The sequence below is a fragment of the Anolis sagrei genome, chromosome 4, assembly GCF_037176765.1.
Source record: "Anolis sagrei isolate rAnoSag1 chromosome 4, rAnoSag1.mat, whole genome shotgun sequence".
Lineage (NCBI taxonomy): Eukaryota > Metazoa > Chordata > Lepidosauria > Squamata > Dactyloidae > Anolis > Anolis sagrei.
Window position 1 is genome coordinate 227,087,640 of NC_090024.1, and position 23,236 is coordinate 227,110,875.

Below are 23,236 nucleotides of genomic sequence, written 5' to 3' on the forward strand. Positions count from 1 at the left end.
ATATTCAAATATAAAAATGTATTTTTGAATTTGTTTCTTCCAATATTTCCAATTGGGGAGAATGATTATTCCCTTATCCATATCAGAATTATTTTATGATCACTTAAAAAGAAATTCCATGTACACTGTCTAAAATACCAAAGAGAGGAAACAAGTTTAGCCTGGTTTTAAAAATCGGGGTACTGTTCCATTATCTGGGTGGAGGTCATCAGGGGGCCCTAGAGAGAGAAAGATAGTCCATTTTATTTCCCCCTGTGTTCCTGTCATTCCCCCCACCCAGGTCCCCATCATAGAAAAAAAAACCTCTCATTTTTTAAATGGGAAGGGAGGAGGGGGAATAACCACCAAAAACGGGTGAAATGGTTTTCCTCCTTCAACCCCCCCCCCCCCCAAAAGGACTATCCTTCTCTCTCTAGCACTCCCTTGTGGACTCCACCGGGTAATGGAACACTACCAAAATCAGATTAATTTTCATAGTCTGGATTCTAGATATAGGCAGTAAGTGTGAAGAGTATGGAAACGGGACTGCCCTACAGCAAATTAATTTAGATTTATACATTACATTTGATTAATTTTAATTTAAAAGTAAGTTTTAGATCTTGTTTACAATTAATTATACTAAGCTGGATTTTGAATAAATAAATGTAGGAATCTGGTTTTCCTGTCTGTTATCTTTGTACTAATGTAATTAGTAAATAAAAGTAATGACTTCTGCTCCTTTCTGTAATACATTCATACAGAAACAGACATTGAATCTGATTCTGAAATATTCATCTGTGTCTGTTGTGCACATAATCTCTGTAAAAGCAAGTGTTTTATTCAATATCATTAACATTAATGAAATAATGGGATTATTTCCGCCACCTGAAATGAAAGCTGATAAAACATAGAACCAAGAGTGTTCACAGTGATTAATTATGGAGTTTCAGATAATCATAAAAGTAATCTGTATTCACGGTGTTTTCTGGTCCCTACACTGACCACTTTTCTAGAAAGAGAGGGGTTCAGTAAGGGTACAGCTATACCAGACATGGACAAACTTTGGCCCTCCAGGTGTTTTGGACTTCAACTCCCACAGTTCCTAACAACCTACCGGCTGTTAGGAAATAATAATAATAATATAATAAACCTTTATTTGTACCCCGCTACCATCTCCCGAAGGACTCAGTGCGTCTTACAAGAGGCCGAGCCCAAATACAACAATAAAAACAGCAGGAGCAGCAACAACACAATAACTAAAAAAACAAAAAACAAAAACAAAGCAATGACAATTAACAACACCCAATGATGCAATTAAAAGCAATGGCCGGGGCAAATGTAATAATTAAAATTAAAAGTGCTGGGCATGACAAGGTGGGGTGTTTGGAGGGGGATGGGCATGCAGATATCCTGGATCTCTGATAAAGTGCGTTGGGATATAATGCTAGGCGTTTCCTTATTCTGGAAAGGCACACTGGAACAACCACGTTTTCAAGCTCCTCCTAAAGATTGCTAGTGACGGGACCTGCCTGATTCCTTAGGGAGAGAGTTCCAGAGTCAAGGGGCCACCACCGAGAAAGCCCTATCCCTCGTCCCCACCAATCGTGCTTGCGATGCAGGTGGGATCATGAGCAGGGCCCCTCCAGATGAACAAAGAGATAGTGTGGGTTCGTACAGAGATGCGGTCATGCAGGAAGGCAGGTCCCAAACCATTTAGGGCTTTGTAGGTAAGCACCTGCACCTTGAATTGGGACCGGAAAATGTATGGCAGCCAATGGAGATCCTTAAACAGGAGGGTTGACCTCTCCCTGTAAGGAGCACCAGTTAACAACCTGGCCGCCGCCCGTTGGACCAATTGAAATTTCCGGGCCGTTTTCAAGGGCAGCCCCACATAGAGTGCGTTACAGTAGTCCAATCTGGAAATGACTAAGTTTGCCTGATCAATACTGTAGAATTAATGCAGCTTGACACCACTTTAATTATCAAGGCTCAGTGGCAATATGGAATCTTGGGCGTTGTAGTTTGGGGAGGCTCCACTACTCTTCGGTAGAGAACGCTAAAGACCTTGTAAAACTAAAACTCTCATGATTCCATAGCATTGAGCCCCAGCAGTTAAAGTGAAGTCTGTTGTTCATTCGTTCAGTCGCTTCCGACTCTTCATGACCACATGGACCAGCCCACACCAGAGCTCCCTGTCGGCCGTCACCACCCCCAGCTCCTTCAAGGTCAAGCCAGTCACTTCAAGGATACCATCCATCCATCTTGCCCTTGATCGGCTGCTCTTCCTTTTTCCTTCCATTTTCCCCAGCATCATTGTCTTCCCCAAGCTTTCCTGTCTTCTCATTATGTGGCCAAAATACTTCATCTTTTGTGAGGTCTAACTGCATTAATTCTACAATGCAGATGCACCCTTGGTTAGGTAGCCTAGCTATTTCCTGCCACTGCCAATAGTGCAAGACCTATGGAGCGAGGGAATGACATTTGTCAGATGCATACCATCCTACTTCAAGTTACCAAGCAACCATCCCCATGACACTCCAGGAATGCACCCAAAAATGTTTGACAAGCTATTAGTGGAAGCGAAACATACTCGCACACTCTGCAAGAAACTCAACTGTATGGTCCCACGTTTAAAAAATGATTTTTTTCTCTCTGCAACGTTTCAGTCTCTTTTATCTTCAGCCGAACTCTAAAGCAGGTATGGGCAAACTTGACCCCTCTGTGATGTCACTAAAAATGAAAGGTGACAAGTGTATGCGGGAAAGGGAGGAAGGTGTCCAGGTGTTTTGGAGTTGTAGTCCAAAACACCTGGAGGGGTCAAGTTTGCCCATACCTGCTCTAAAGGAAGGCTTTTACAGCAATTTGACAGCTGTTTAACTGCTATTGAAAGCTATTGAAAACGGGCTGGTAATTTTGTAAAGCATTTAGCCTTCTCTGCCACAACAAACTACAAACCCCAGAATTCTATTCGAATCGAACCGGGCTGGTTTCCAGTGACGTCACTACGTGGGGCGTGAAGGGAGGTGCAATGGAACTCCCTGGGACCCGCCCCCGAATGCCATAGGCCACGCCCACTTTTAACCCGTGAGTCGGCGTTGGCGCTATCCGGCGTGCTTCTGTTTGACGCATGCGCAGTGAGGACGGGCCTATCGAACGGCGCGGCCCTTCTTACCGCCCGGCGTGGCGTTGAGGGGAGAGAGCTGCGTGAAGGAAGAGGAAGGGAGCCGTGGGTAGGTCAGTCCCTTGCCTTCTTTCCCGCATCGCTCGGGCGCTTTCCCTCTCCCTCCGTTTCCCCTCTGTTCAGTGGAGTGAGCCAAGGGAGACCTCCCTTTCCTTCCTTCCTTCCCCCTTTCTTTTTTCTCCAGCTCTGAGAGGGCCTACCTCACAGTGTCTCCATGTCAACATGGCTCTCTTTGTGACTCCTTCCTCCCTTTCCCGCATACACTTGTCACCTTTCATTTTTAGTGACATCACAGAGGGACACTTCACCTAGCAACTGCTTTTGTGGGACAGACAGGCATACTTTGACATGTGTGTATATATATAAAAAACTTTTTACGTCATATGAGCGCTCTTGTGATTTAGCTGCACTCTATTTTTTATCTAAAACTAGTCCCCCCTCTATGTGTACGTATGTATATATGTACACATACAGATATAATCTTTACTTGTAATCCTTTTAGAAAGGTAAAGGTAGTCCCCTGACATTAAGTCCAGTCATGTCTGACTCTGGGGTGTGGTGCTCATCTCCATTTCTAAGCCGAAGAGCCAGCATTGTCCATAGACACCTCCAAGGTCATGTGGCCAGCATGACTGCATGGAGCGCTGTTACCTTCCCGCCAGAGCGGTACCTATTGATCTACTCCCATTTGTACGTTTTCGAACTGCTGGGTTGACCGAAGCTAGGGCTGACAGCGGAAGCTCACGCCGCTCCACGGAATCGAACCTGCAACCTTTCGATCAACAAGCTCAGCAGCTCAGTTCTTTAGCCCACTGCGCCAATGGGGGCTCCTCTTAGAAAGGATACAGTATACAGGCAGTCCTCGAGTTACAAACGACTCATAGTTAAGCATGGGGGCGAGACAACAGGAAGTGAGTGAAATAATGCTACTTTCTTTGTACCCCGCCCTATCTCCCCAAGGGGACTCAGGGCGGTTTCCAACAAAAGTAACAAAATGGCAAACGTTCAATGAAGAAAACAGACAATGATAAATCAAAACAGTGGATAAAACAATATCAAAATAAACTTATTAAAACTCAATAAAAATAATACATAATTGAACTTAAATAAACATAATTTAACCCATCGCACACAATTTCCACAGGCTGCAATAGGTGTCCAGTATCTAGGCAAGGATATATATAAAGGTGTACTAGTCTTCCGCCTCTTCATATGCTAAGGTACATAAAGGAGTTTTAAAAGCTTTTTAAAGGAAAGGAAGGTGGGACCACTTTTTATTTCTTTAGAGAGGGAGTTCCAGAGGAAGGGGGCGAAATCTAACCTTTCTTGTTCACAACTTGGGGATTGTCTGTAAAACTATAAAAAAAATTAAAATTAAAAATTAAAATTAAAAAGCTTTCAAATGCCTTTCCACTACCATAAAGATTTCAATTTCAAATTTAGATTTTTCAAATTTTATACAGTAGTCAAACTTGAGGCCTGTGGGCCAAATCTGATCCACCATGTCATTTTTTGTGGCTGTCCAGATGTCGACCAGCGTTGATGGGAGTTGTTATAGTTACATCTGGAAAGCTGCAGCCTGTTCAGTTTAGTCAGGATAGTGTGGTTTGAATTTATATACAAAGCTTGTCAGACTTTAAACCCAACCTCAGGGTCACAAGAGCTCTATTCTATTATTCTCAGTCCATATGGGGCTAATAAAAAAACACATCAGCCCCTGACATGACCTTAAAAACCTTCTTTAAAAGCCTGCCTGAATAAGAAGGTTTAACCTGTCACCAGAAGGACAGCAGGGAGGGGGCCATTCTGGCTTCCTTGTTCAGGGAGTTGTGGGGTTGAGGGTCAGTCACCAAGAGAGGAAGGCCCTCTTTCATATTTCCACCAACCAACCTTGAGATCTTCTGAAGATCTCAGGGCTTGGGCAGGTTCGTATAAGGACACAGGTCAGCCAAATAGTCTTAGATTTCAACATCATGTATTCATCTCGTTTATACAAATGAGAACAACCAAAATGTTAAAAGCCCTGCAAGCCACTTTAAAACATGATTAACAGTGCAGTCCTATTCAAATGCCTACTCAAGATGTTGAAGTTAATAATAATAATATTTGTTATCTGCCTCTCAAGGTTCAAAGCAATATACAACGTAGTTGAAATAAATAGATAAAAATATAAGACCATTAAAACACATTAAAAGACATAGACCAAAGATTAAAACACACAATTGTTCTGTGGTTTATGTAATCACCATCTGGGTCTCAAAACTTGTTCTAGGATTTCTTATAATAATAAACTTTATTTATATACCGTACTATCTCCCCGAAGAGACTCGTGTATTCATCTGCACACCAAAATGTAATCAAATGAAAATACCAGTTTCAAACTGCATTACATTGTCAAATTAGATGGGGCCTAAGTAAAGGTTGGGATTGCAAGTTCTGTTTGGATCCATCCCATAAAACCCGCAGCACCTTTGATGGTTCCTATTTTGGGACTAGAGCAAAAATTTGAGAGGCCAAAAAAATTCCAGATGTCTCTCTTAAGCCTATAGTTCAGTGGTTCTCAACCTGTGGGTCCCCAGGTGTTTTTGACCTACAGCTCCCAGAAATCCCAGCCACTTTACCACCTGTTAGAATTTCTGGGAGTTGAAGACCAAAACATCTGGGGACCCACAGGTTGAGAATGACTGCTGTAGTTAATCTCACATACGTATCTGCATGGACCCTGTTCAGGAGTGTATGGGAGGATGGTTTGATTAGAGCGCCGAAAATGATTGCTGAAAGGTTCAACACTTCCCATCTTGTTTCCATCTACGATGCTTTTATCTTGATCACTCAGTGGACCTGCTATGATTTTGAGGCCTTCCAGGGAATAGCAAAACTAAAGTAAAATGATAAAAGCATGGAAAACTAATATAAAAGATGGAGACTTTTTGTCAGCAGCTCTGAAAAGAAAAAGTATAATGTCATAATCAGGCCAGGCAGTATTTGATGTTTTCAATCTCTTGTTGCTAGGCAAACTTAAATACATTCTTAAGTATAATTGTTTGCCCACAATTCTGCTTCCATTAGTCCAAATTAGGGTTTTTCTTGGCATTCCAGACATTTTAAAGTTTAATTCCCCGATGCCTCAACCAATGTGACAAGTGGTAAGGGTTTATGGAAGTTGTGAAAATATCTGGATGATTAACCAATCCCGCTGGAGTGTTCTCAGCCACCTCATGTCTCACCCTCCTCCCGGCACAAGGATGGAGTGAGCAGCCCTGTCCTTATGCTGTAAGGATGACTGTAGGAAGGCACGCAGCGGTTGAGAGCCTCCAGAGTGCTCTCGGACGTCGCCTGACTTGCCCTCCTCCCAGCATATTGTTGAGAGGACCACCCGAAGATCAAGGGAGGAGGATCAGGGCAGTCACCTCATATCTGATTTTCCTCCCAGCATAAGGGTGGGGTGAGCGGCCCCATCCAGAATCTCCTTCTGGCCCTGCCCTCTCCCAGGCCCTCCCCCTCCTGGGTCCATCCTACCTAGCATATGCCTGAACACCCTCTTTCCCAGCCCGTCCCAGACCACAATATAACCTCAAGGCAAAAAAGTTTGCCCATGCCTGCTCTGGAAGGATGTTCTAGACCAGTTCTTTTCACAGTGACAAGGGGGACTGCCCCCCTTCTTTGTGCCAAGGACTATAACAGGGGTTCTATTTGCTACGACTGTTTATTTTCTGGAAATGTCACAGAATGCCAGCTAATGGCTCATGGATAGGCATTATTTCAGGAACCACTGCCTTAAATAGTGCTGTTCTAGACTGAAAGCACCATGGCTGAGAAGCCCTCTCCCCATTTGACACTGCTTTATATGAAGTGACAGGTTAGCCTAGAGGAGAGCCTTATAGAAGGAATTCATTTATTCCATTTGACAGAAGATATCATGTGCTTCTTTTTAAATGTAGAAAGTAGATACATGTTACATGTTCTATGTTAAGTATTGTGTATAGTAAATAACTTTTTGAAATTTTCTCAATTGCCGATCTTCACAGGGCCAAAATGAGTTTGTTTGGGTCAACATCAGGATTTGGAACTGGTGGCACCAGCATGTTTGGCAACACATCAACAGATAACCACAATCCAATGAAGGTATTCACTCACTTGGGGAGGAGTATAATTTTATTTTGAAAATTTGTACTTGTACATAAAAATAATTGAATTTGTTTAAAAATAAAAATATCAGTAGTGATCATGTATTTCATCCAGTAAATATGTAAACAATTTCTTTCAAAATGGTTATATCTTGATTTAATGTGTCTCTTACAACTGGGAATATAGGCTTCCACCAAGGTTGTTAACATTACAGGACACTCTTTTAAAAATCTTCAAAAATACATCAGTTTTTGAAAAGAATCTTTCACTGCTAATGAAACGATGGGGTCAATTTGGCCTTGCAAAAGAGCATATCAAAGAGCTTAAAATTTACTACCAGCAAGGCTCTCTCTAACACCCCCACCATACATACGTGCGAGGATGATGAGTTGAGGAGAAGCTTCCTGTAACTATTTCAGAGATTAAGTAAGTTCATTTAGGAGACTATGCCCCTTCAGATAGGCTAAACCCAAGTTATATGAGGGTTTATATGTCATAATCAACGCATTGAACAATGTCTAAATCAGACAGATAAGCAGTAGATTTTTTTTGTAATAAGCGAGTTGTATTCTCACTGTAACTGGCTTATTCTGCTATTATTTTTTGGGCCAGCTGAAGTTTCTGAACATTATTTAAAGACACAGAGAGAGACATAGAACCATAGCAACCCAAATGGGATTTAAAACGTGTCACTGTGGCTATATCAGATATTTTCAGGTCAATACTGACTTATTAGCTTTAACTTTGATTAATTATAAGACTTTTAAGTGTACCTGGTTTTAATTTGTTGTGTTAATTTGTTAATTTATAAATTGCATTAAATTTAATTTAAAGTTTAGCAGTGAAAATGCTCTCTTACTACAGGCAGTTCCTGACTTACAAAGAATATAGGTTCTATAGGTTTGTTCTTAAATAGAACTTAGGCAGATATATTTTTAAATTGTAAATCCACCCAAATTTTTAAAAAGGTTTTGGATGGCATAGGGAAGGGTAAACATCCCTGTAACATTTCATTTGCTGCCTGTGCCCCAGTTCAGAAGATTTCACCCCACTTTCTGTCCCTATGACAATTGAATTTTGAAAAATGTGGTTGGTTGTGGAAATAAGGCTTAGTGATAAATCTTCAGTGGAGACCCCTTTTTCCCAAGATAACTCAAGCATGAATTTCCCTTCCTAGGGGTAGATTTGTCTCACTTCCTGTTGTTTCACCTCCATTTGTAACTAGAAGTCATGTGTGAATCGTTTGTTTGTAATTCAGGGATTATCTGTATTACAGTTCAAACAGTGAGGCTCATGGGATGATGGGAATGATCAAAGTTACAAATTTTTAGAGATGGAATCACAGTAGAAAACAAGTAAATTATAGGCACTTATTTGCTTCTGTTTACAAAGTGTTTTAAATTGAAATGCATGGTCACCTAAAACTGTAGTTTTAACTAAGCATACAATGAAGTAAGATATTTGTGTTTGCCCTGATGGCATTTACATCCAGGTAGGTATATGTTGGAGTAAGCAGTAACTTTTTAAATTTGTGGACATGGACATTTTGTGTTTTTAAAGGATGATTTCCAATAATTTTTCAGTTGTGGATCTTTCTTTTTGGATTTTCTTATTAGTTAAATTCTCTGTTGTGTTTATGCATTAGAAATATTTGTAACTTCATTTTTGTTTCAGGATATTGAAGTTACATCGCCGCCTGATGACAGCATTGGTTGTTTGGCTTTCAGTCCCCCAGTTTTGCCTGGTAATTTTCTTATTGCAGGATCATGGGCAAATGATGTAAGTAATAATAATAATACTTGCATTCAAAATATAATAACTATTGGAGAGTAATGATGAAGGTAACATACTACCATTGTGAAGAAAATAGAATAATACTATACTACTACTATGTAGCACTGGGCCTCTTGATGGCGCAGCAGATTAAACCGCTGAGCTGCTGAACTTGCTGACTGAAAGGTTAGCAGTTTGAATCCGGGGAGTGGGGTGAGCTCCTGCTGTTAGGCCCAGCTTCTGCCAACCTAGCAGTTTGAAAATATGCAAATGTTAGTAGATCAATAGGTACCGCTTCTGCAGGAAGGTAATGGCACTCCAGGCAGTCATGCCAGCCACATGACCTTGGAAATGTCTACGGACAATGCCAACTCTTCAGCTTAGAAATGGAGATGAGCAGCACCCTGCAAAGTTGGACACGATTAGACTTCATGTCAGGGGAAACCTTTACCTTTACTACTGTGTAAGTCACTTGTTCCATTTTATTATAAGGAACCTGGAGTTACTGACACTGGCTCAAATTGGATAAGAAATCTGATTTTCATTTTGTTTGCTATTGTTTAATGTGTAGGTTTTGACCCATAACTTAATTTCTTCTTAATACTGCTTTTCATAGTGCAGACCTTTTAAGGTTTGTTCAGAAGTGAATCATTTCAGTTCAGTGGTGATTGCTCCTTGACTGAGCAGACAAAATTCCTGTTATGTTGCAGCTTTGTTCAAATTCAGCTTTAAATTAAATTCATCTGAGATCAGTGAAACATACTTTCATGGAGCATAGGAGCAGGTCATACAAAGGTCCATTTCATCAATATACAGTAATAATGATTTGAGTCCAGATTTAGTTTTGTTTTAAAATTGGTTCATTGTAATCCAAGAGAAAAGTAAGTAAGTAATCAATAACTTGTCCCATTGATTCCAGTGGATCTGTTGGAATCTTGACTCGTTTGGATCAACCCAGTTTAGCACTGCTTGGGGTTTTTAAGGTTTAATTTCATCAAGTTGTTTTACTTTGCAATGCTGCCGAGATGCTAAAAATTATATATTGCTTGCAATAACAGTGAGAGTCCATGTGGTCTTGTGGTTAGATAGGTGTCTTTCCCTAAGTCGTGACTACTTTGAGAGACTTGTTAGAAGACCAACATTTCCCTGGTTCCATTGCTTCTATGTGATATAAAAACAACTAATTAGTTTTCAGTATTTGTGGAAGAATAAGTAAAATAAGGTGTTATACATTGAAAGTTTTATATAAATTGATGGTCCATTAAAATGTTCTCTTTTTATTTCAGGTCCGCTGCTGGGAAGTGCAGGATAACGGGCAGACTATTCCAAAAGCACAACAGATGCATACAGGACCTGTGCTAGACGTTTGTTGGAGCGATGTATGTTCCTTTATTAGACAAGACAATTTCTAAAAGAGCTGTGATGGGGCAAGGGGAGAAGAGATGTCAATAAATTCAAAGCCTACCCTCAAAACCTTGACTCCTCTTTCAGTGGACAAAGCTACTTAATTCTGCTATACCTGCTATCCATAATAAACTGTTTTGTGAAGAACATAGGGTGTAAATTAAATAGGTGTGATCTGATCACAGGAATCTGTGTGTGTGAGGGGAGGCTCTGCAATGTATATATCATTACCAGCTCCATTTAGACAAACATGCTATGAAGTAACACAGCTTTTTCCCTCTTGTAATTCTGCAGGATGGCAGCAAAGTGTTCACAGCATCCTGTGATAAAACTGCCAAAATGTGGGATCTTAACAGCAACCAGGCCATACAAATAGCACAGGTATGATTTTCAAACATAACTGTTCTAAATTGATAAGCTGGATTTTATGTAAAAGAAAAACTTGCAAGCTAATAAATGCTGCCTTTTTAAAGGTTATGTTTAAGTGTTGGTAGAGATTCTTCCATTGCAGTGGTAAAATATCCCTGTAACAATACTTAATGCAGTTAAATGACCACTTCTATGTTAATGAGTTTATTTAATTTTCTTTAACGGAGGGTGCTCATTGACCCACTTGCTTTGATAGAACAGATTTCTTCCTCAATTCCATTGTCTTATCCCAATTTTAAAGGAATTTCTGCTTTGTTTTCCAAAGGAAGAGCTTCTACCATACTTTGAGGCAGAGTTCCACTATTGAACAGCTCTTACAGTCAGGGAGGTCTTCCCAATGTTCAAGTGGAATCTCCTTTCCTTTAATTTGAACCCATTGTTCTGAGTCCTAGTCTCCAGGGAGGAAGAAAACAAGCCCACTCCCTCTTCCTTATGGCATCCTTTCACATATTTATACATGGCTATCATGTTTCCTCTCAACCCAGCTCTTTAAGACATTCCTCATAGGGCATGGTCTCCAGACCTTTAATCATTTTAGTCACCCTCATGACATACCAGGTCCCTGCCCTGGGTCCAGTACGTCATTCACACTCTTCCCGCAGGTGGGGGTCTGTTGTGTATCCTCAAGGTGGCGTGGTGGTACAGGTGTCCTGGAGCAGCAAGAACGGGCCCTGCACTGTGCCATCTATCTACTTCCTTGGAGCGTTGGTTCAGCAAGCAGCAGGCTTTCTGATACCTTGATCATGGCTGCCAACCCTTTTTTCAGTTGTAACCAATAAACAAGTTATGACCTTTGGCTATCCCAGCATGTGTGACTCTGTTCACTGGTTGAGTCTGTGGGATGGTTGCCCTTGTCCATGCAATGTATGACATTGCAAGTTATCTTTTGTTTTGCAATCAATTTAGGAAAGGTTTATAATTGCATGTTTCCTGATAAGTATGTCTAGCAAAAACATTAAAAAGGCAAGGGGAGGGCAGCGAGTTTTCATTTGATGTTAGCAAGAATGGAGAATGAAACCTGTAGGTATTTTTGTTTTGCTATTTAAACCTATTTATTCTTCAGCACGAAGCTCCTGTAAAGACAATCCATTGGATTAAAGCACCAAATTACAGCTGTGTAATGACCGGGAGCTGGGATAAAACTTTAAAAGTAAGTGATACTTTCATTCCAATGATTGTTGATGTCCAGATCTGAAATGGCCCTCAATTATAGGCGAAATTATGTCCTGTTTATCAAGTTTAGTGATACACAAGTCAGCACAATGGTATCCTACTAAGAAGCAAGTCTCATAATGTTCAAAGCGATTTCTTTCTAAGTAGGAGTTGCAGCCCAAGGTTTGAATTGGAAGACCCTGATTTGATTCTCAACACACCCAAGTCATTATTGTTTCAGTTGTTGTTGTCAACTTCATTCCAACTGGGATTCAAAGTGGTTTATGTGTAAAAAAGTTTATAATTAAAAACATGTAAAAAGACAACATTAAAGCAAAATTAAACTATTAATCATATTAAAACATACACTCTAAAACAATTTAAAAGACAAAACAATATAATGATTCAATGTGTTGTTGAAGGCTTTCATGGCCAGAATCACTGGGTTGTTGTAGGTTTTTCAGGCTGTATGGCCATGCTCTAGAAGTATTCTCTCCTGATATTTCACCTGCATCTATGGCAGGCATCCTCAGAGGTAATGTAATGAATATTAATAATCACATGGTGTCTTGCCCTTGCCCTCTCAAAGCCCCAGTCTGTAGCACAGGTTGGAAGAGTTACTTGAGAATTTTAGCACTTCCTGCCACAGGACCTTAGGGGATTTTGTGGAACTGTAGTCAAAACCAATAATTTTTCCATTCTGATCTGGTAGCATCTGCCACATGGCTTATATTCAAGTGGGGCTGTTGGTTCTCTCTGATACTTTTCAGCTGAGAACTGTGTGAGCTTGGAATCATTTTTAGGACTACACATCCCACAGTTCTCCAGCCACCGCAGATTTCAGTGCACTCCTGTATGTATGGGGTCTTTAGAAAATTTACAGAAGGTGTATGTATATTTATCCAAAACGTTAGAGTTGGTATAGAATTTTCTTTGTAGGAATTGTAGCATACGAAACATAGTGATGTAATATATACTCCTATCTATATGTAAAGTGCCTTGCTGTCCTTTCATTAGACCACTGTTCCTCCAGTTTACTCAGCCTTGCATCTGAACAGAATGTTTCAGGTTCATCATGACATTATGTAGAATATACGGGCTTGCTAAAAGCAGCCTTCGTAATAACACGAAGGCAACTCAGCCTTGTTATTTTAAAACAGTTCTCCTGATATCTGAAGTAAAGAATTGCTAATGTCTTGATTGATTTTTATTTAGTTTTGGGATACACGATCACCTACTCCAATGATGACTTTGCAGTTGCCGGAACGATGCTACTGTGCCGATGTAGTAAGTAAAGAAGTCCCAGAGATGGTTATACATGGATTTTCTAGGAGAATTATATGCTTTGCCATTTTTTTGCCCTTCACTGTAATGGTAATTCATATCTGAAGTTTGTATTAAGTAGTGCTGCTATTAAAAATGTATTTTATGGAGGAGGAGTAACAGTATATTGTGTGGTGCAAATGAATTGTCTCTGATATACATTATTATTGCATGTGAATGACTTAATGTGAATTCAAAGGCTCCTGTAGAGGCTTTAATTTCTGCCATTTTAACTTCTGCTTTATAGCAAATCATTTTAATTCAGTTGATCAACTTGTTTCAAGGTATATCCCATGGCTGTTGTGGCTACTGCAGAGAGAGGTTTGATAGTTTATCAGCTAGAGAATCAACCGTCTGAATTTAGAAGAATAGACTCTCCTCTTAAACATCAGGTAAGAACTGAAGTTAAGTCTTGGTTTGACAGGATTATAATTGCTACTTCATAAATTCTAAAAATGTATTGATGGTAGTTAGGTAATTACTTTAAAAAATACAAACATAGTAGGCCAGATTTTAATAGCTGTCAATATGAACAGTTACATCTCAGGGATGGACCAATCAGTGCCTTCTCTTTTTGTTGTAGAACACTGCCTTGATTTGAGAGGGAAAAGGAACAAAAGGTGCTGCGGGAATGGATTTATTAAACAGACCACAAAAATAATTGAGCCATTTAATAATTATTTTTGTTTGACATTTGAACCCATTACCATAATACAGTAATGCTTTGAAATACCAGTCATATTATCCTATTGATAATTATAGCTCTTTCTTGCCAGTCTCCACTAAATGGTATATATGTTTACACTTGTTGGTTTCTTTGGGGTGAGGGGTGGGGCGAGGCAGGGTTCATAGGAGTAATAATGTTATGCTATTTACAGATTGATGGGAGGTAGACATTAACATCATTGTTTGTTATCTTACGTTACTCTTTCTTAAAATCACATAGGGATGTAACACCTGTATTTAATTAAAAGCAACTTTCCCTGGTGACGTAGTGGGTTAAACCACTGAGCTGCTGAACTTGGCAGTTCAAATCTGGGGAGCGAGGTGAGCTCCTGCTGTTAACCCCAGCTTCTACCAACCTAGCAGTTTGAAAACATGCAAATATGAGTAGATCATATTAGGTACCGCTTCTGCAGGAAGGTAACGGCGCTACATGCAGTCATGCTGGCCGCATTTTTAAAAGCCCCAACAGAATTGTCAAGTTTACAGAACCACATCTTCACATAATTCATTTATCATTTGGCCAAAAGCATCAAATGTATATAGTCCTGATAGTCAATTAAATGATCTGTGTAGCCATAACTGTTTCATGTGCACCTTCAGAATTTGCCCAGAAGAGTTTATGCTTAAATTGTTTGAGAGCTAACTCAAATACAATCTCTCTTACTTAGCATCGTTGTGTGGCTATTTTTAAAGACAAGGTGAACAAACCAACAGGATTTGCCCTTGGAAGCATCGAAGGAAGAGTAGCCATTCATTATATTAACCCAACAAATCCGTAAGTGTCTTGAAATGCCTTTGGTTTCTGTGTTACAAAAATTGTGGAGTTTGTAGAAGTAGTCTGGTTGTTGTGTAAAGTTTGAAATTTAGAACTTCTCTGCTTTTTTTGTTTTAGTGCCAAAGACAACTTCACCTTCAAATGTCATCGATCCAATGGCACAAACACATCTGCACCTCAGGATATATATGCAGTAAGTATTTCACACGTCATGAAGTACGTTTCCTCTAGGGTGGTTAAATATAACTATGGTGTGAAATCAGGACTTTCCCCTCTTTGACATTTTGTCCCCACAGAGAAGACTTGCATTTTTTTGTGTAAAGGGAGAAAAGTGACATCTGTAACAACCAGATTGGCAGCAAGCAAAGAGCTTCTGAACGCTATAATGTCAACTTGAGATATTTATCTTCTAGTAAAATATGTTTCGGGTAAAAAAAAAAGACATAGCCTTTGGTAGAGATTGATGCCTGCTTCTTTATAAATAATGTTTAGTATTCTCTCTCCGAACATTTTGTCATGCTCAGGCACAAAGCCAGAGAACAAAATTTGTCTTGGAAGAACAGATTCCTCCCGGCCTTAGAACCAATCTGGAGGGTTGCTTAATATGATGGCAGTATCCCCACCATAAGACTCCTCATACTATTGAGCCCGATCAGTTTTTATCCATAACAACAACAACTTCTAACCCACCTTATCTCCCTGAAGGGGACTCAGGGCAGCTTCCAAAAACTAAATGGTGAACTTTCAATGCCATGTGCCATATATAATAGTAATAGCCCTCCAGGTGAAGTTGGACTGCACATCCCAGCAACCCTAGTCAGCATAGCCTTTGGCAAACTGCTGGGAATTGAAATCCAACAAGAAGAGTGATATGATTCCCATTCTACATGCGTGCATTAATTTGGGAGCCAATAAAAAAACCTCTCCATTGACTGTGCTCATCAGCCAACCCTATTTGGTTCTTCATTGACCTAAAATGCTCCCATTCAAGCTCCACTATAGAAACTTTGTAACTTAAAAAACTAGTGTTTATTTATTTATTATTTATTTGCTTCATTTCTATACCGCATTTTTCAGCCCTTAACAGGCGACTCAATGCGGTTTACAGTGCAATTAAAACATAACAATACAACAAACAGGATCAACAACATCGATCCACAACAATTAACAATCGAACAAGACAAATCAACAAAACAACAGACATAACGCCTCAGTTGAAATCAGATCCGTTCTTATAGTCCTTGTGCCGTTCCTATGTTCCATTTACCGTCTTCCTTGATTGGTTGCACTGCTTAGCCAAACGCTTGCTCATAAAGCCAGGTCTTCAACATTCTCCGAAACGTCAGCAACGAAGGTGCCTGTCTGATGTCTGCCGGCAAGGCATTCCATAGCCGGGGGGCCACCACTGAGAAGGCCCTGTCTCTCGTCCCCGCCAAGCGCGCCTGTGACGCAGGCGGGATCGAGAGCAGGGCCTCCCCAGACGATCTTAATGTTCTAGTCGGTTCATAGGTGGAGATGCGTTCGGAGAGGTAAGCGGGGCCAGAACCGTTTAGGGCTTTATAGGCTAAGGCCAGCACCTTGAATTGTGCCCGGTAGCGGATTGGCAGCCAGTGGAGCTGGCTCAGCAGAGGAGTGGTATGCTCCCTGAGTGCCGCTCCCGTTAGCAACCTGGCTGCCAAGCGCTGGACCATCTGAAGCTTCCGGGCAGTCTTCAAGGGCAACCCCACGTAGAGCGCGTTGCAGTAATCAATCCGGGATGTAACCAGAGCGTGGACTACCGTGGCCAAATCAGACTAGTGTTCTAGTTATTTTCCTCTTCCCCCTTCTTTATTTGTATAATGTTTTTTATATTGTAAGCCCCCAATAGGCAGTGTTTTTTTTGACATTTGTATTATATAAGCCCCTCTTGGGACCTTTTAAGATAAAGAATATTATAATCTAAATTTCAATGCACTGTTGTTTAAAAGGTGAATGGAATTGCCTTTCATCCTGCCCACGGTACATTAGCAACTGTAGGATCTGATGGTAGATTCAGCTTTTGGGATAAAGATGCACGAACAAAGCTAAAAACATCGGAACAGTTGGACCAGCCAATATCTGCTTGTTGCTTCAACCATACTGGCAACATATTTGCATATGCTTCCAGTTACGACTGGTCAAAGGTACGTTGGAAGACATTAATGTGAGTTGACATTCTCTCCATTTGAGAGACGGAGGGGCTTTTCCTAAGACCATACCTTACCGTCTTCATTTTGTGATTGCAAAAAAAAAAAAAAGGATTATAAAAACGTATAGTGAGCCTAAAACACTCCAGAGCTTCTTCAAACTCTAGCTCTTGAAAAGAGTTTTATAATAATTATAATTATCATCATCTTAAAAATAAAGAGGAATAAAAATATGTGGGTGTGGAGGGTTGTTGATCAACCCAATCTAAATACATAAATTAAAATCTTTCTCCTTACTTTTAAATCTTCTGTAGGGAACATAGCTAATGCATTCAGTGTAAAGCTTGTTTGGTTTTTTTAGAATGAGTTTTTAGTTAAATATAAAATTGCACGTGGCTGGATGTCATGGGTTGCATAACTACTTTTAAAAACTTCCTTTTACATTTAGTTTGTCATTTATCCTAAACTGTTTCAACCATTCTTGCAGGGGCATGAGTTCTATAACCCACAAAAGAAGAACTATATTTTTCTGCGCAATGCTGCTGAAGAATTAAAACCAAGAAATAAGAAGTAGTGAGTATCATTCAGACCACCCTTTTAGAACTATTCTCCTGCCATGTGTCCTCCTCTGGTCTCCTCCTAGTTATCTGTTGTGGATTGTGGACCGCGTGATTCATACCAAAGCGCATTCTTACTGGCCGGAAAGCATCCCTTTGAGCAGTGTGTTTGATGCTGTTTAGCACTGTCTATGACATTTGCATGAAGACTTGCCGGTGTTCTTACTAGTTGCAAAATGCCTGCTTTGGACCATGACAGTTGCTTCCTAACTTCTTGTCAATATTTTATAATAACTCAAGTAATTCAGGGTAAAACAGGTTGATTTCTTGATGGAAGTGGAATTGGGGCTAATAATTTAAAGGGCATCTAGTATAATTGTAGACTATTTTTCCTCCATAGAATATATACAATTAATATTAAACTGCTGGCCACTTAGAATAAAACAAAATGTTCAAGGGGGAGGAGTCTTATGTTCTTTTTATTTGCAGACAGATATATTTTTCAGGCAGAAATCTGATGTAGACCATACAGGGATTTGTTTCCTGGTTTGTTTCAGTTCTAAAGTCTGTAATATTCAGTCTCGATTTATTTACAAGCATTTCAGACCGTGCCTATGGATGTAGTTTTGTAATGTGACACACATCTAGGGAACTAAGGAGTCTGCAGATTCTCTTTTGAGATATGACAATGTGCAGAAATTTGGAAATTGAATATAGAACCAGGGATGCCATCTAATATGTAAGTTCTGATGTGGCTATAATTCAGTGAACTTTGCCTTTTGTTTTTTGAAGTCAGTGTTGATGAATAGGATACTAAGACTGCACTGTGCCTTCATTGGCAGAAAAAAATGTGGAGTGGAAGCCCATTTCATACGAATGTATGTTCATAACATGCTCACTGCTCTAACTAATTCAATGTCCTGATTAGCTGCAGATATAGTTATATTCCACATTATCTCAAGCAATATACTGCTTTTCCCTTTATAATCCCACTACAGAAGTTCTGCCATTGCCTAATATGAGCACCAGAGAACAACCAAGTAGAAATGATGCACAGGTTTTCATTTGGACCATATAGTCCAGGTTTATTCTCATTAGAAGAACCTGTTGTGCCAATGCCAAAGGGTGCTTTTTCGACAAGCTTGATACTTATTTCCACTTGAAATGAACAGAGTTAAAAGGAGGGACCAGAATTTGTATACAACGATGCTTCCGTCAAAACTCTCTGTAATCCTATAAGTTGTAAGACTTGCTACAATTTAAATAAAACTGGTTTGAAATAAATGGTATTTCATCTTAATTATCACTATGTTTTATAAGATGGGAAATGTATTGGTGGCAGGAGAATAGCCATAGAAGAAATACCATTACTTTGTGGAAGTCACTCCTTTATTGTTTGTATTGTACAGAATCATCTGCTGATAAGTTAAACATTCCAGTCACTGAAAGCAGACTCTTATATCTATCTTTTCAGAAATAAGTCCCTTAGATTTGAATGAGGCTTATTTCTTGGGTGACTATGGGACTGTTATCTCACTTTCATTCTGATAGGATAAGAAAACCTCTGTAATTGTCTATAGATTCTTGCTGCCTTTCTTACCTTAGTAAGTACACTGAAAAATCAAGAGTCCATGAGTAGCTCGTGTTTTTTTAATATACAAAGCTGTCCTAAATCAAGCCAGACGTATTTGTTTGGCTCTCATAGTATTATAGTCATTGGCTCTGAGGCCTGAGGCAGAGAAGAATAATAGAATCACTGAACTGGAAGAGTCCTCATGGGCTATCCAGTCCATCCCCCTGCCAAGAAGCAGGAAAATCGTATTCAAAACATCCCTGAGAGATGGCCATCCAGCCTCTATTTAAAAGCCCCCAAAGAAGGAGCCTCCATCACACTCCAGGACAAAGAGTTCCACTGCTGAACAGCTCTCACAGTTCCTAATGTTCAGATGGATTCACATTTCCTGTAGTTTGAAGCCATTGTTCTGCATCCTAGTCTCCAGGACAGCAGAAAACAAGCTTGCTCCTTCCTCCCTATGACTTCACATATTTATACATGGCCATCATGTCTTCTCTCAGCCTTCTCTTCTACTGGCTAAACATGCCTAGCTCTTTAAATTGCTCCTCATAGGGCTTGTTCTCCAGACCCTTCATCATTTTAGTTGCCCCCTTCTAGACACAATCCAGCTTGTCAGCATCCTTAAATTGCAACAAGCTGGAATGTGTCCAGAAGAGGGTGACTAAAATAATCAAGGATCTGGAGAACAAGACATATGAGGAGTGGCATAAAGAGCTAGGATGCAGAGCAGTGGTTTCAAACTATAGGAAAGGAGAGTCCATCTGAACATTAGGAAGAACTTCCTAACTGTAAGTTCTACTGGTTGAAAACATTTGAATGTGAGATGCAAGAATTTGAATCTGAGCTGTTGTTTATATAAACCACTCTGCCATAGACTTAGGTTCTTCCTCTATAGTAGGGCTGAACTTGAGAACATGCCACAGATTTACCTGATACAATCTTGCTTTTAGACAACTGATCTAAAGCTCCAGTTTCAACAAAACATGGGATATGTGACAAGCATCGCATAAACACATAGTTTCATATGACACAACATTTTTCTTTGAGGGACTTTTTTGCACATGGACCTTTCACATACAATGTGCACATCAGCATGGCTTCTAACAGTGTCATACGTTGTTCATGTCCCAGCACTACAAAAGGCCTGTGAACTACATTAGAAAATATTTTTGAACCACATAGATCTTGTTAAAGTCAGAAGTGGCACAATATTTTTGAATGAATAGCTGTGTTCACAAAACCAGTACAGCCAGTCCTCCACATTCACTGAGGTTAGGAGTGCTGGACTCCAGCAAAAGTGGCAAAACTGGGAATAAAAAAGCTACTGTATTATTTTTTACCTGAGATGACTCCTAAGAATCTCTGGGTTCTCCAGTGTCACTCTATAGTTATATGCTGCTGGAGATTCTTCGGGAGGTGTGCTAAGTCCATCAGCGCAATTCAGTGAGTCACACTGGGGGACCTAGAGATTCCTATAGAAACATATTAATGAAATCCAGGAATAATTAAATTAACAAAAGTTAAACCTCTGAATGTGGAGGGTCAATTGTCATTTGAATGTAACTTTGTATGCACAATAGTTTATATACAAAGGTGGCATCGGAATTTTTTCAACAAGGCAAGCAAACTGAGAATTACAGGTTTCTGTTCAAAAATATCCTACCTCTTGTTAATCAATTTAATCTATTCTTCATGAAAAGGCTCTCCTTGTGCACTTTCTAACTCTCGTGTGCAGTTAGCTAGATTACTAGTTGCTGTTCATCTTTGTTGTATTGTGGCTTCTTTTTAAGCCTTCATATGCTCCCAAAACGTAAACAGAGTACTCTAGGTCTAATGTTTGATCTCCCTGATTATAAAAAAAGAATTTTTCATTTTGCAGTTAAAGCTTATGGATGTCAATAAGAGTCTAGCAGGTAACAACTGTGTGTGTATGTGTGTGCCTTGTGCAGAGCAAAATATTCCCTAGCTTCCTTAGAGTTATTGCCTGCTTATCTGTGTAGTGAATTCAGCAAAGTAAATACTTCCCTTTATAGCAAGTATTGTTGTAATTACACATATAGTGTGGCCAAACACAGTTATCATTCTGTGGTACAGCCGTTCTGGCCAAGATTGAAGAGCAAACATATCTTTAACTAATAACTCTTACAGACATTAAGAAGGCTTCCATGTTTGTGGTATACACTTCTAAGTAAAATGTGCATTTAGTACATTCGGCATTCTTGGTTTGGTGGGTGCTATTTTCCCTCCAGGAATTACTCAACAGGTTGCAACAGTATTCAGCTGTACATGAAGGATCCAATTCTTCTTCCTTGCCAGTCCCAGGCTGCGAGAACATCTCCAGGACTACTGTACCAAATCGATAATAAAGTGGAACTTCAACCAAATCAGAATCTTTTTTTTTTTTTGCCACCTTAATTTTATGATATTTTTGAGAGCGAGTTGAATATCGTGTAGGAGAATTGACATTATAAACTGGGTTCTTCCAATAGTTCATAAAACGTGCAGGTTGCTATTTAAATATGTGATGAGTTTCTTAAATATTTGCTTTTGTGGATGAATATAATCTATAATTTTTGCTTGACTGTAGATATGCTGCATAGTTGTAGAAATACCTGTTGATTCATGGATAGGCTGCACAGATTGTGAGTGGGAAGCACTGCTTTGCAGTTGGGCCTATTGATTCAGCACTAACATTAGGAGCTCATACAGACTGCCATTTGAAGCATGTTTTGTAAACTTTGCCTAATGCACCAACTGCAACCTTAGCTGGGTACAGGGAACGTCTCAATTTAAACCAGTGGTTCTCAACCTGTTGGTCTCCCGATGTTTTGGCTTTCAACTCCCAGTAATCCTAACAGCTGGTAAACTGGCTGGGATTTCTGGGAGCTGTAGGCCAAAACACCTAGGGACCCACAGGTTGAGAACCATTGTAACTTAGACTAAAACAATGCAATGTCTGTGAGGCTGCCTTCGTTGCCACATCTTCACTGTCCAATCTCCTAAAGTTGGTGTTTCTATTTTTCCCCACTTTGACTCCTAAACAAAGCTGCAAGATTGTTAATTGGAATAGAGCCTTTCAGCCATCTTCAGATGGCTTTATCACTTGCATCGGCTGTCAGTCCAAGGCCCAGTTTAAAATGCTGATTTTAACTTCTCAAATTCAGAATGGCATTAGTTAAAAGATTAAATTCTTTGAAATAAACTTGCTCAGTCAAAATACACTTGCCTTTTATGAAGCAGATAGCTGTGACAGGGAGGAGTTTATGTTGATGTCATCTTTATTTTTTTGCTAACAGATGAATTTTTTATTCACCCAGGTTTTCTGAACAACTTTCATTTTTTTATAATCTGGTCTCTTAATATAGAGTTCATATTTTCATTGTTATTTGGACTACTTATTGCTTTGTTTCTTTCTCTGCTGTCTTTTACTGTTTCAATATTATATTTTAAAGCTGTGTTTATTGTATGAACATTCTTTAAGCCACCTATATGAGCTGCCATATGAATTTAGTGAAACTTGAAAAATAAAATGTGAGAAGAAGAAAATGTGAGGGAAAGTTAAAATTATTCTGAGTTGATTTCCCTTTTGTATGTAGTGTTGCTGGGTAATTTTGAAATTGGTTGATATATTTTTTGTGAAGAAAATTTTTTGTACATCTGAGGAAAAATAAAAAGGGAGCATTTTTACAAAAACATTGTCCTGTTGGAATAGATATGATTAAACTGATGAGTAAATCGGTATAAACCAAAGCATGATAATTTACATCACAAATGAATTTCAAATCATGATTTCTTGCTTCCACTTTAGGTATTTTGTTTCCAAATTTCCAAGTTTATTTACAAATTTTGATTATTGCTATAGCTACTAAACATTTGGTTTAACAAGCAAAACAGCCTGTCTTTCAATTGGCCTTTACTAATTGGAATATTTATATTTATATTTTGTAAATCCTTAATTTTTATATTGCAATAAATGTTGCACAGTGTATTTCATGTATGCTAAATAAACTATTTTGCTTATGATTCCTCTAAAATTCTATTTGAATTATTAAGTAAAAGTGAATTAAA

At 39.4% G+C, this 23,236-nt stretch overlaps 1 protein-coding gene across 6 annotated transcripts; it reads left to right on the top strand.

The window, feature by feature from the left end:
- The first annotated feature begins 3,093 nt into the window (after window positions 1–3,093).
- On the top strand, window positions 3,094–22,732 carry RAE1 (ribonucleic acid export 1). Of its 6 annotated transcripts, none has more exons than XM_060772055.2 (14): window positions 3,094–3,213; window positions 7,189–7,285; window positions 8,963–9,067; window positions 10,348–10,440; window positions 10,760–10,846; window positions 11,958–12,044; window positions 13,262–13,333; window positions 13,654–13,761; window positions 14,764–14,870; window positions 14,988–15,063; window positions 16,838–17,032; window positions 17,523–17,608; window positions 21,048–21,081; window positions 21,418–22,732. In XM_060772055.2, the coding sequence occupies exons 2-13, from the start codon at window positions 7,196–7,198 to the stop codon at window positions 21,049–21,051; spliced, it is 1,110 nt and encodes a 369-aa protein (XP_060628038.1). In that variant the 5' UTR covers window positions 3,094–3,213; window positions 7,189–7,195; the 3' UTR covers window positions 21,052–21,081; window positions 21,418–22,732. The 6 variants fall into 6 exon arrangements, with proteins under 6 accessions (XP_060628038.1, XP_067324309.1, XP_060628041.1 ...); XM_067468208.1 differs by having other exon boundaries at window positions 22,486–22,732; XM_060772058.2 differs by lacking the exon at window positions 21,048–21,081.
- Window positions 22,733–23,236: the final 504 nt, after the last annotated feature.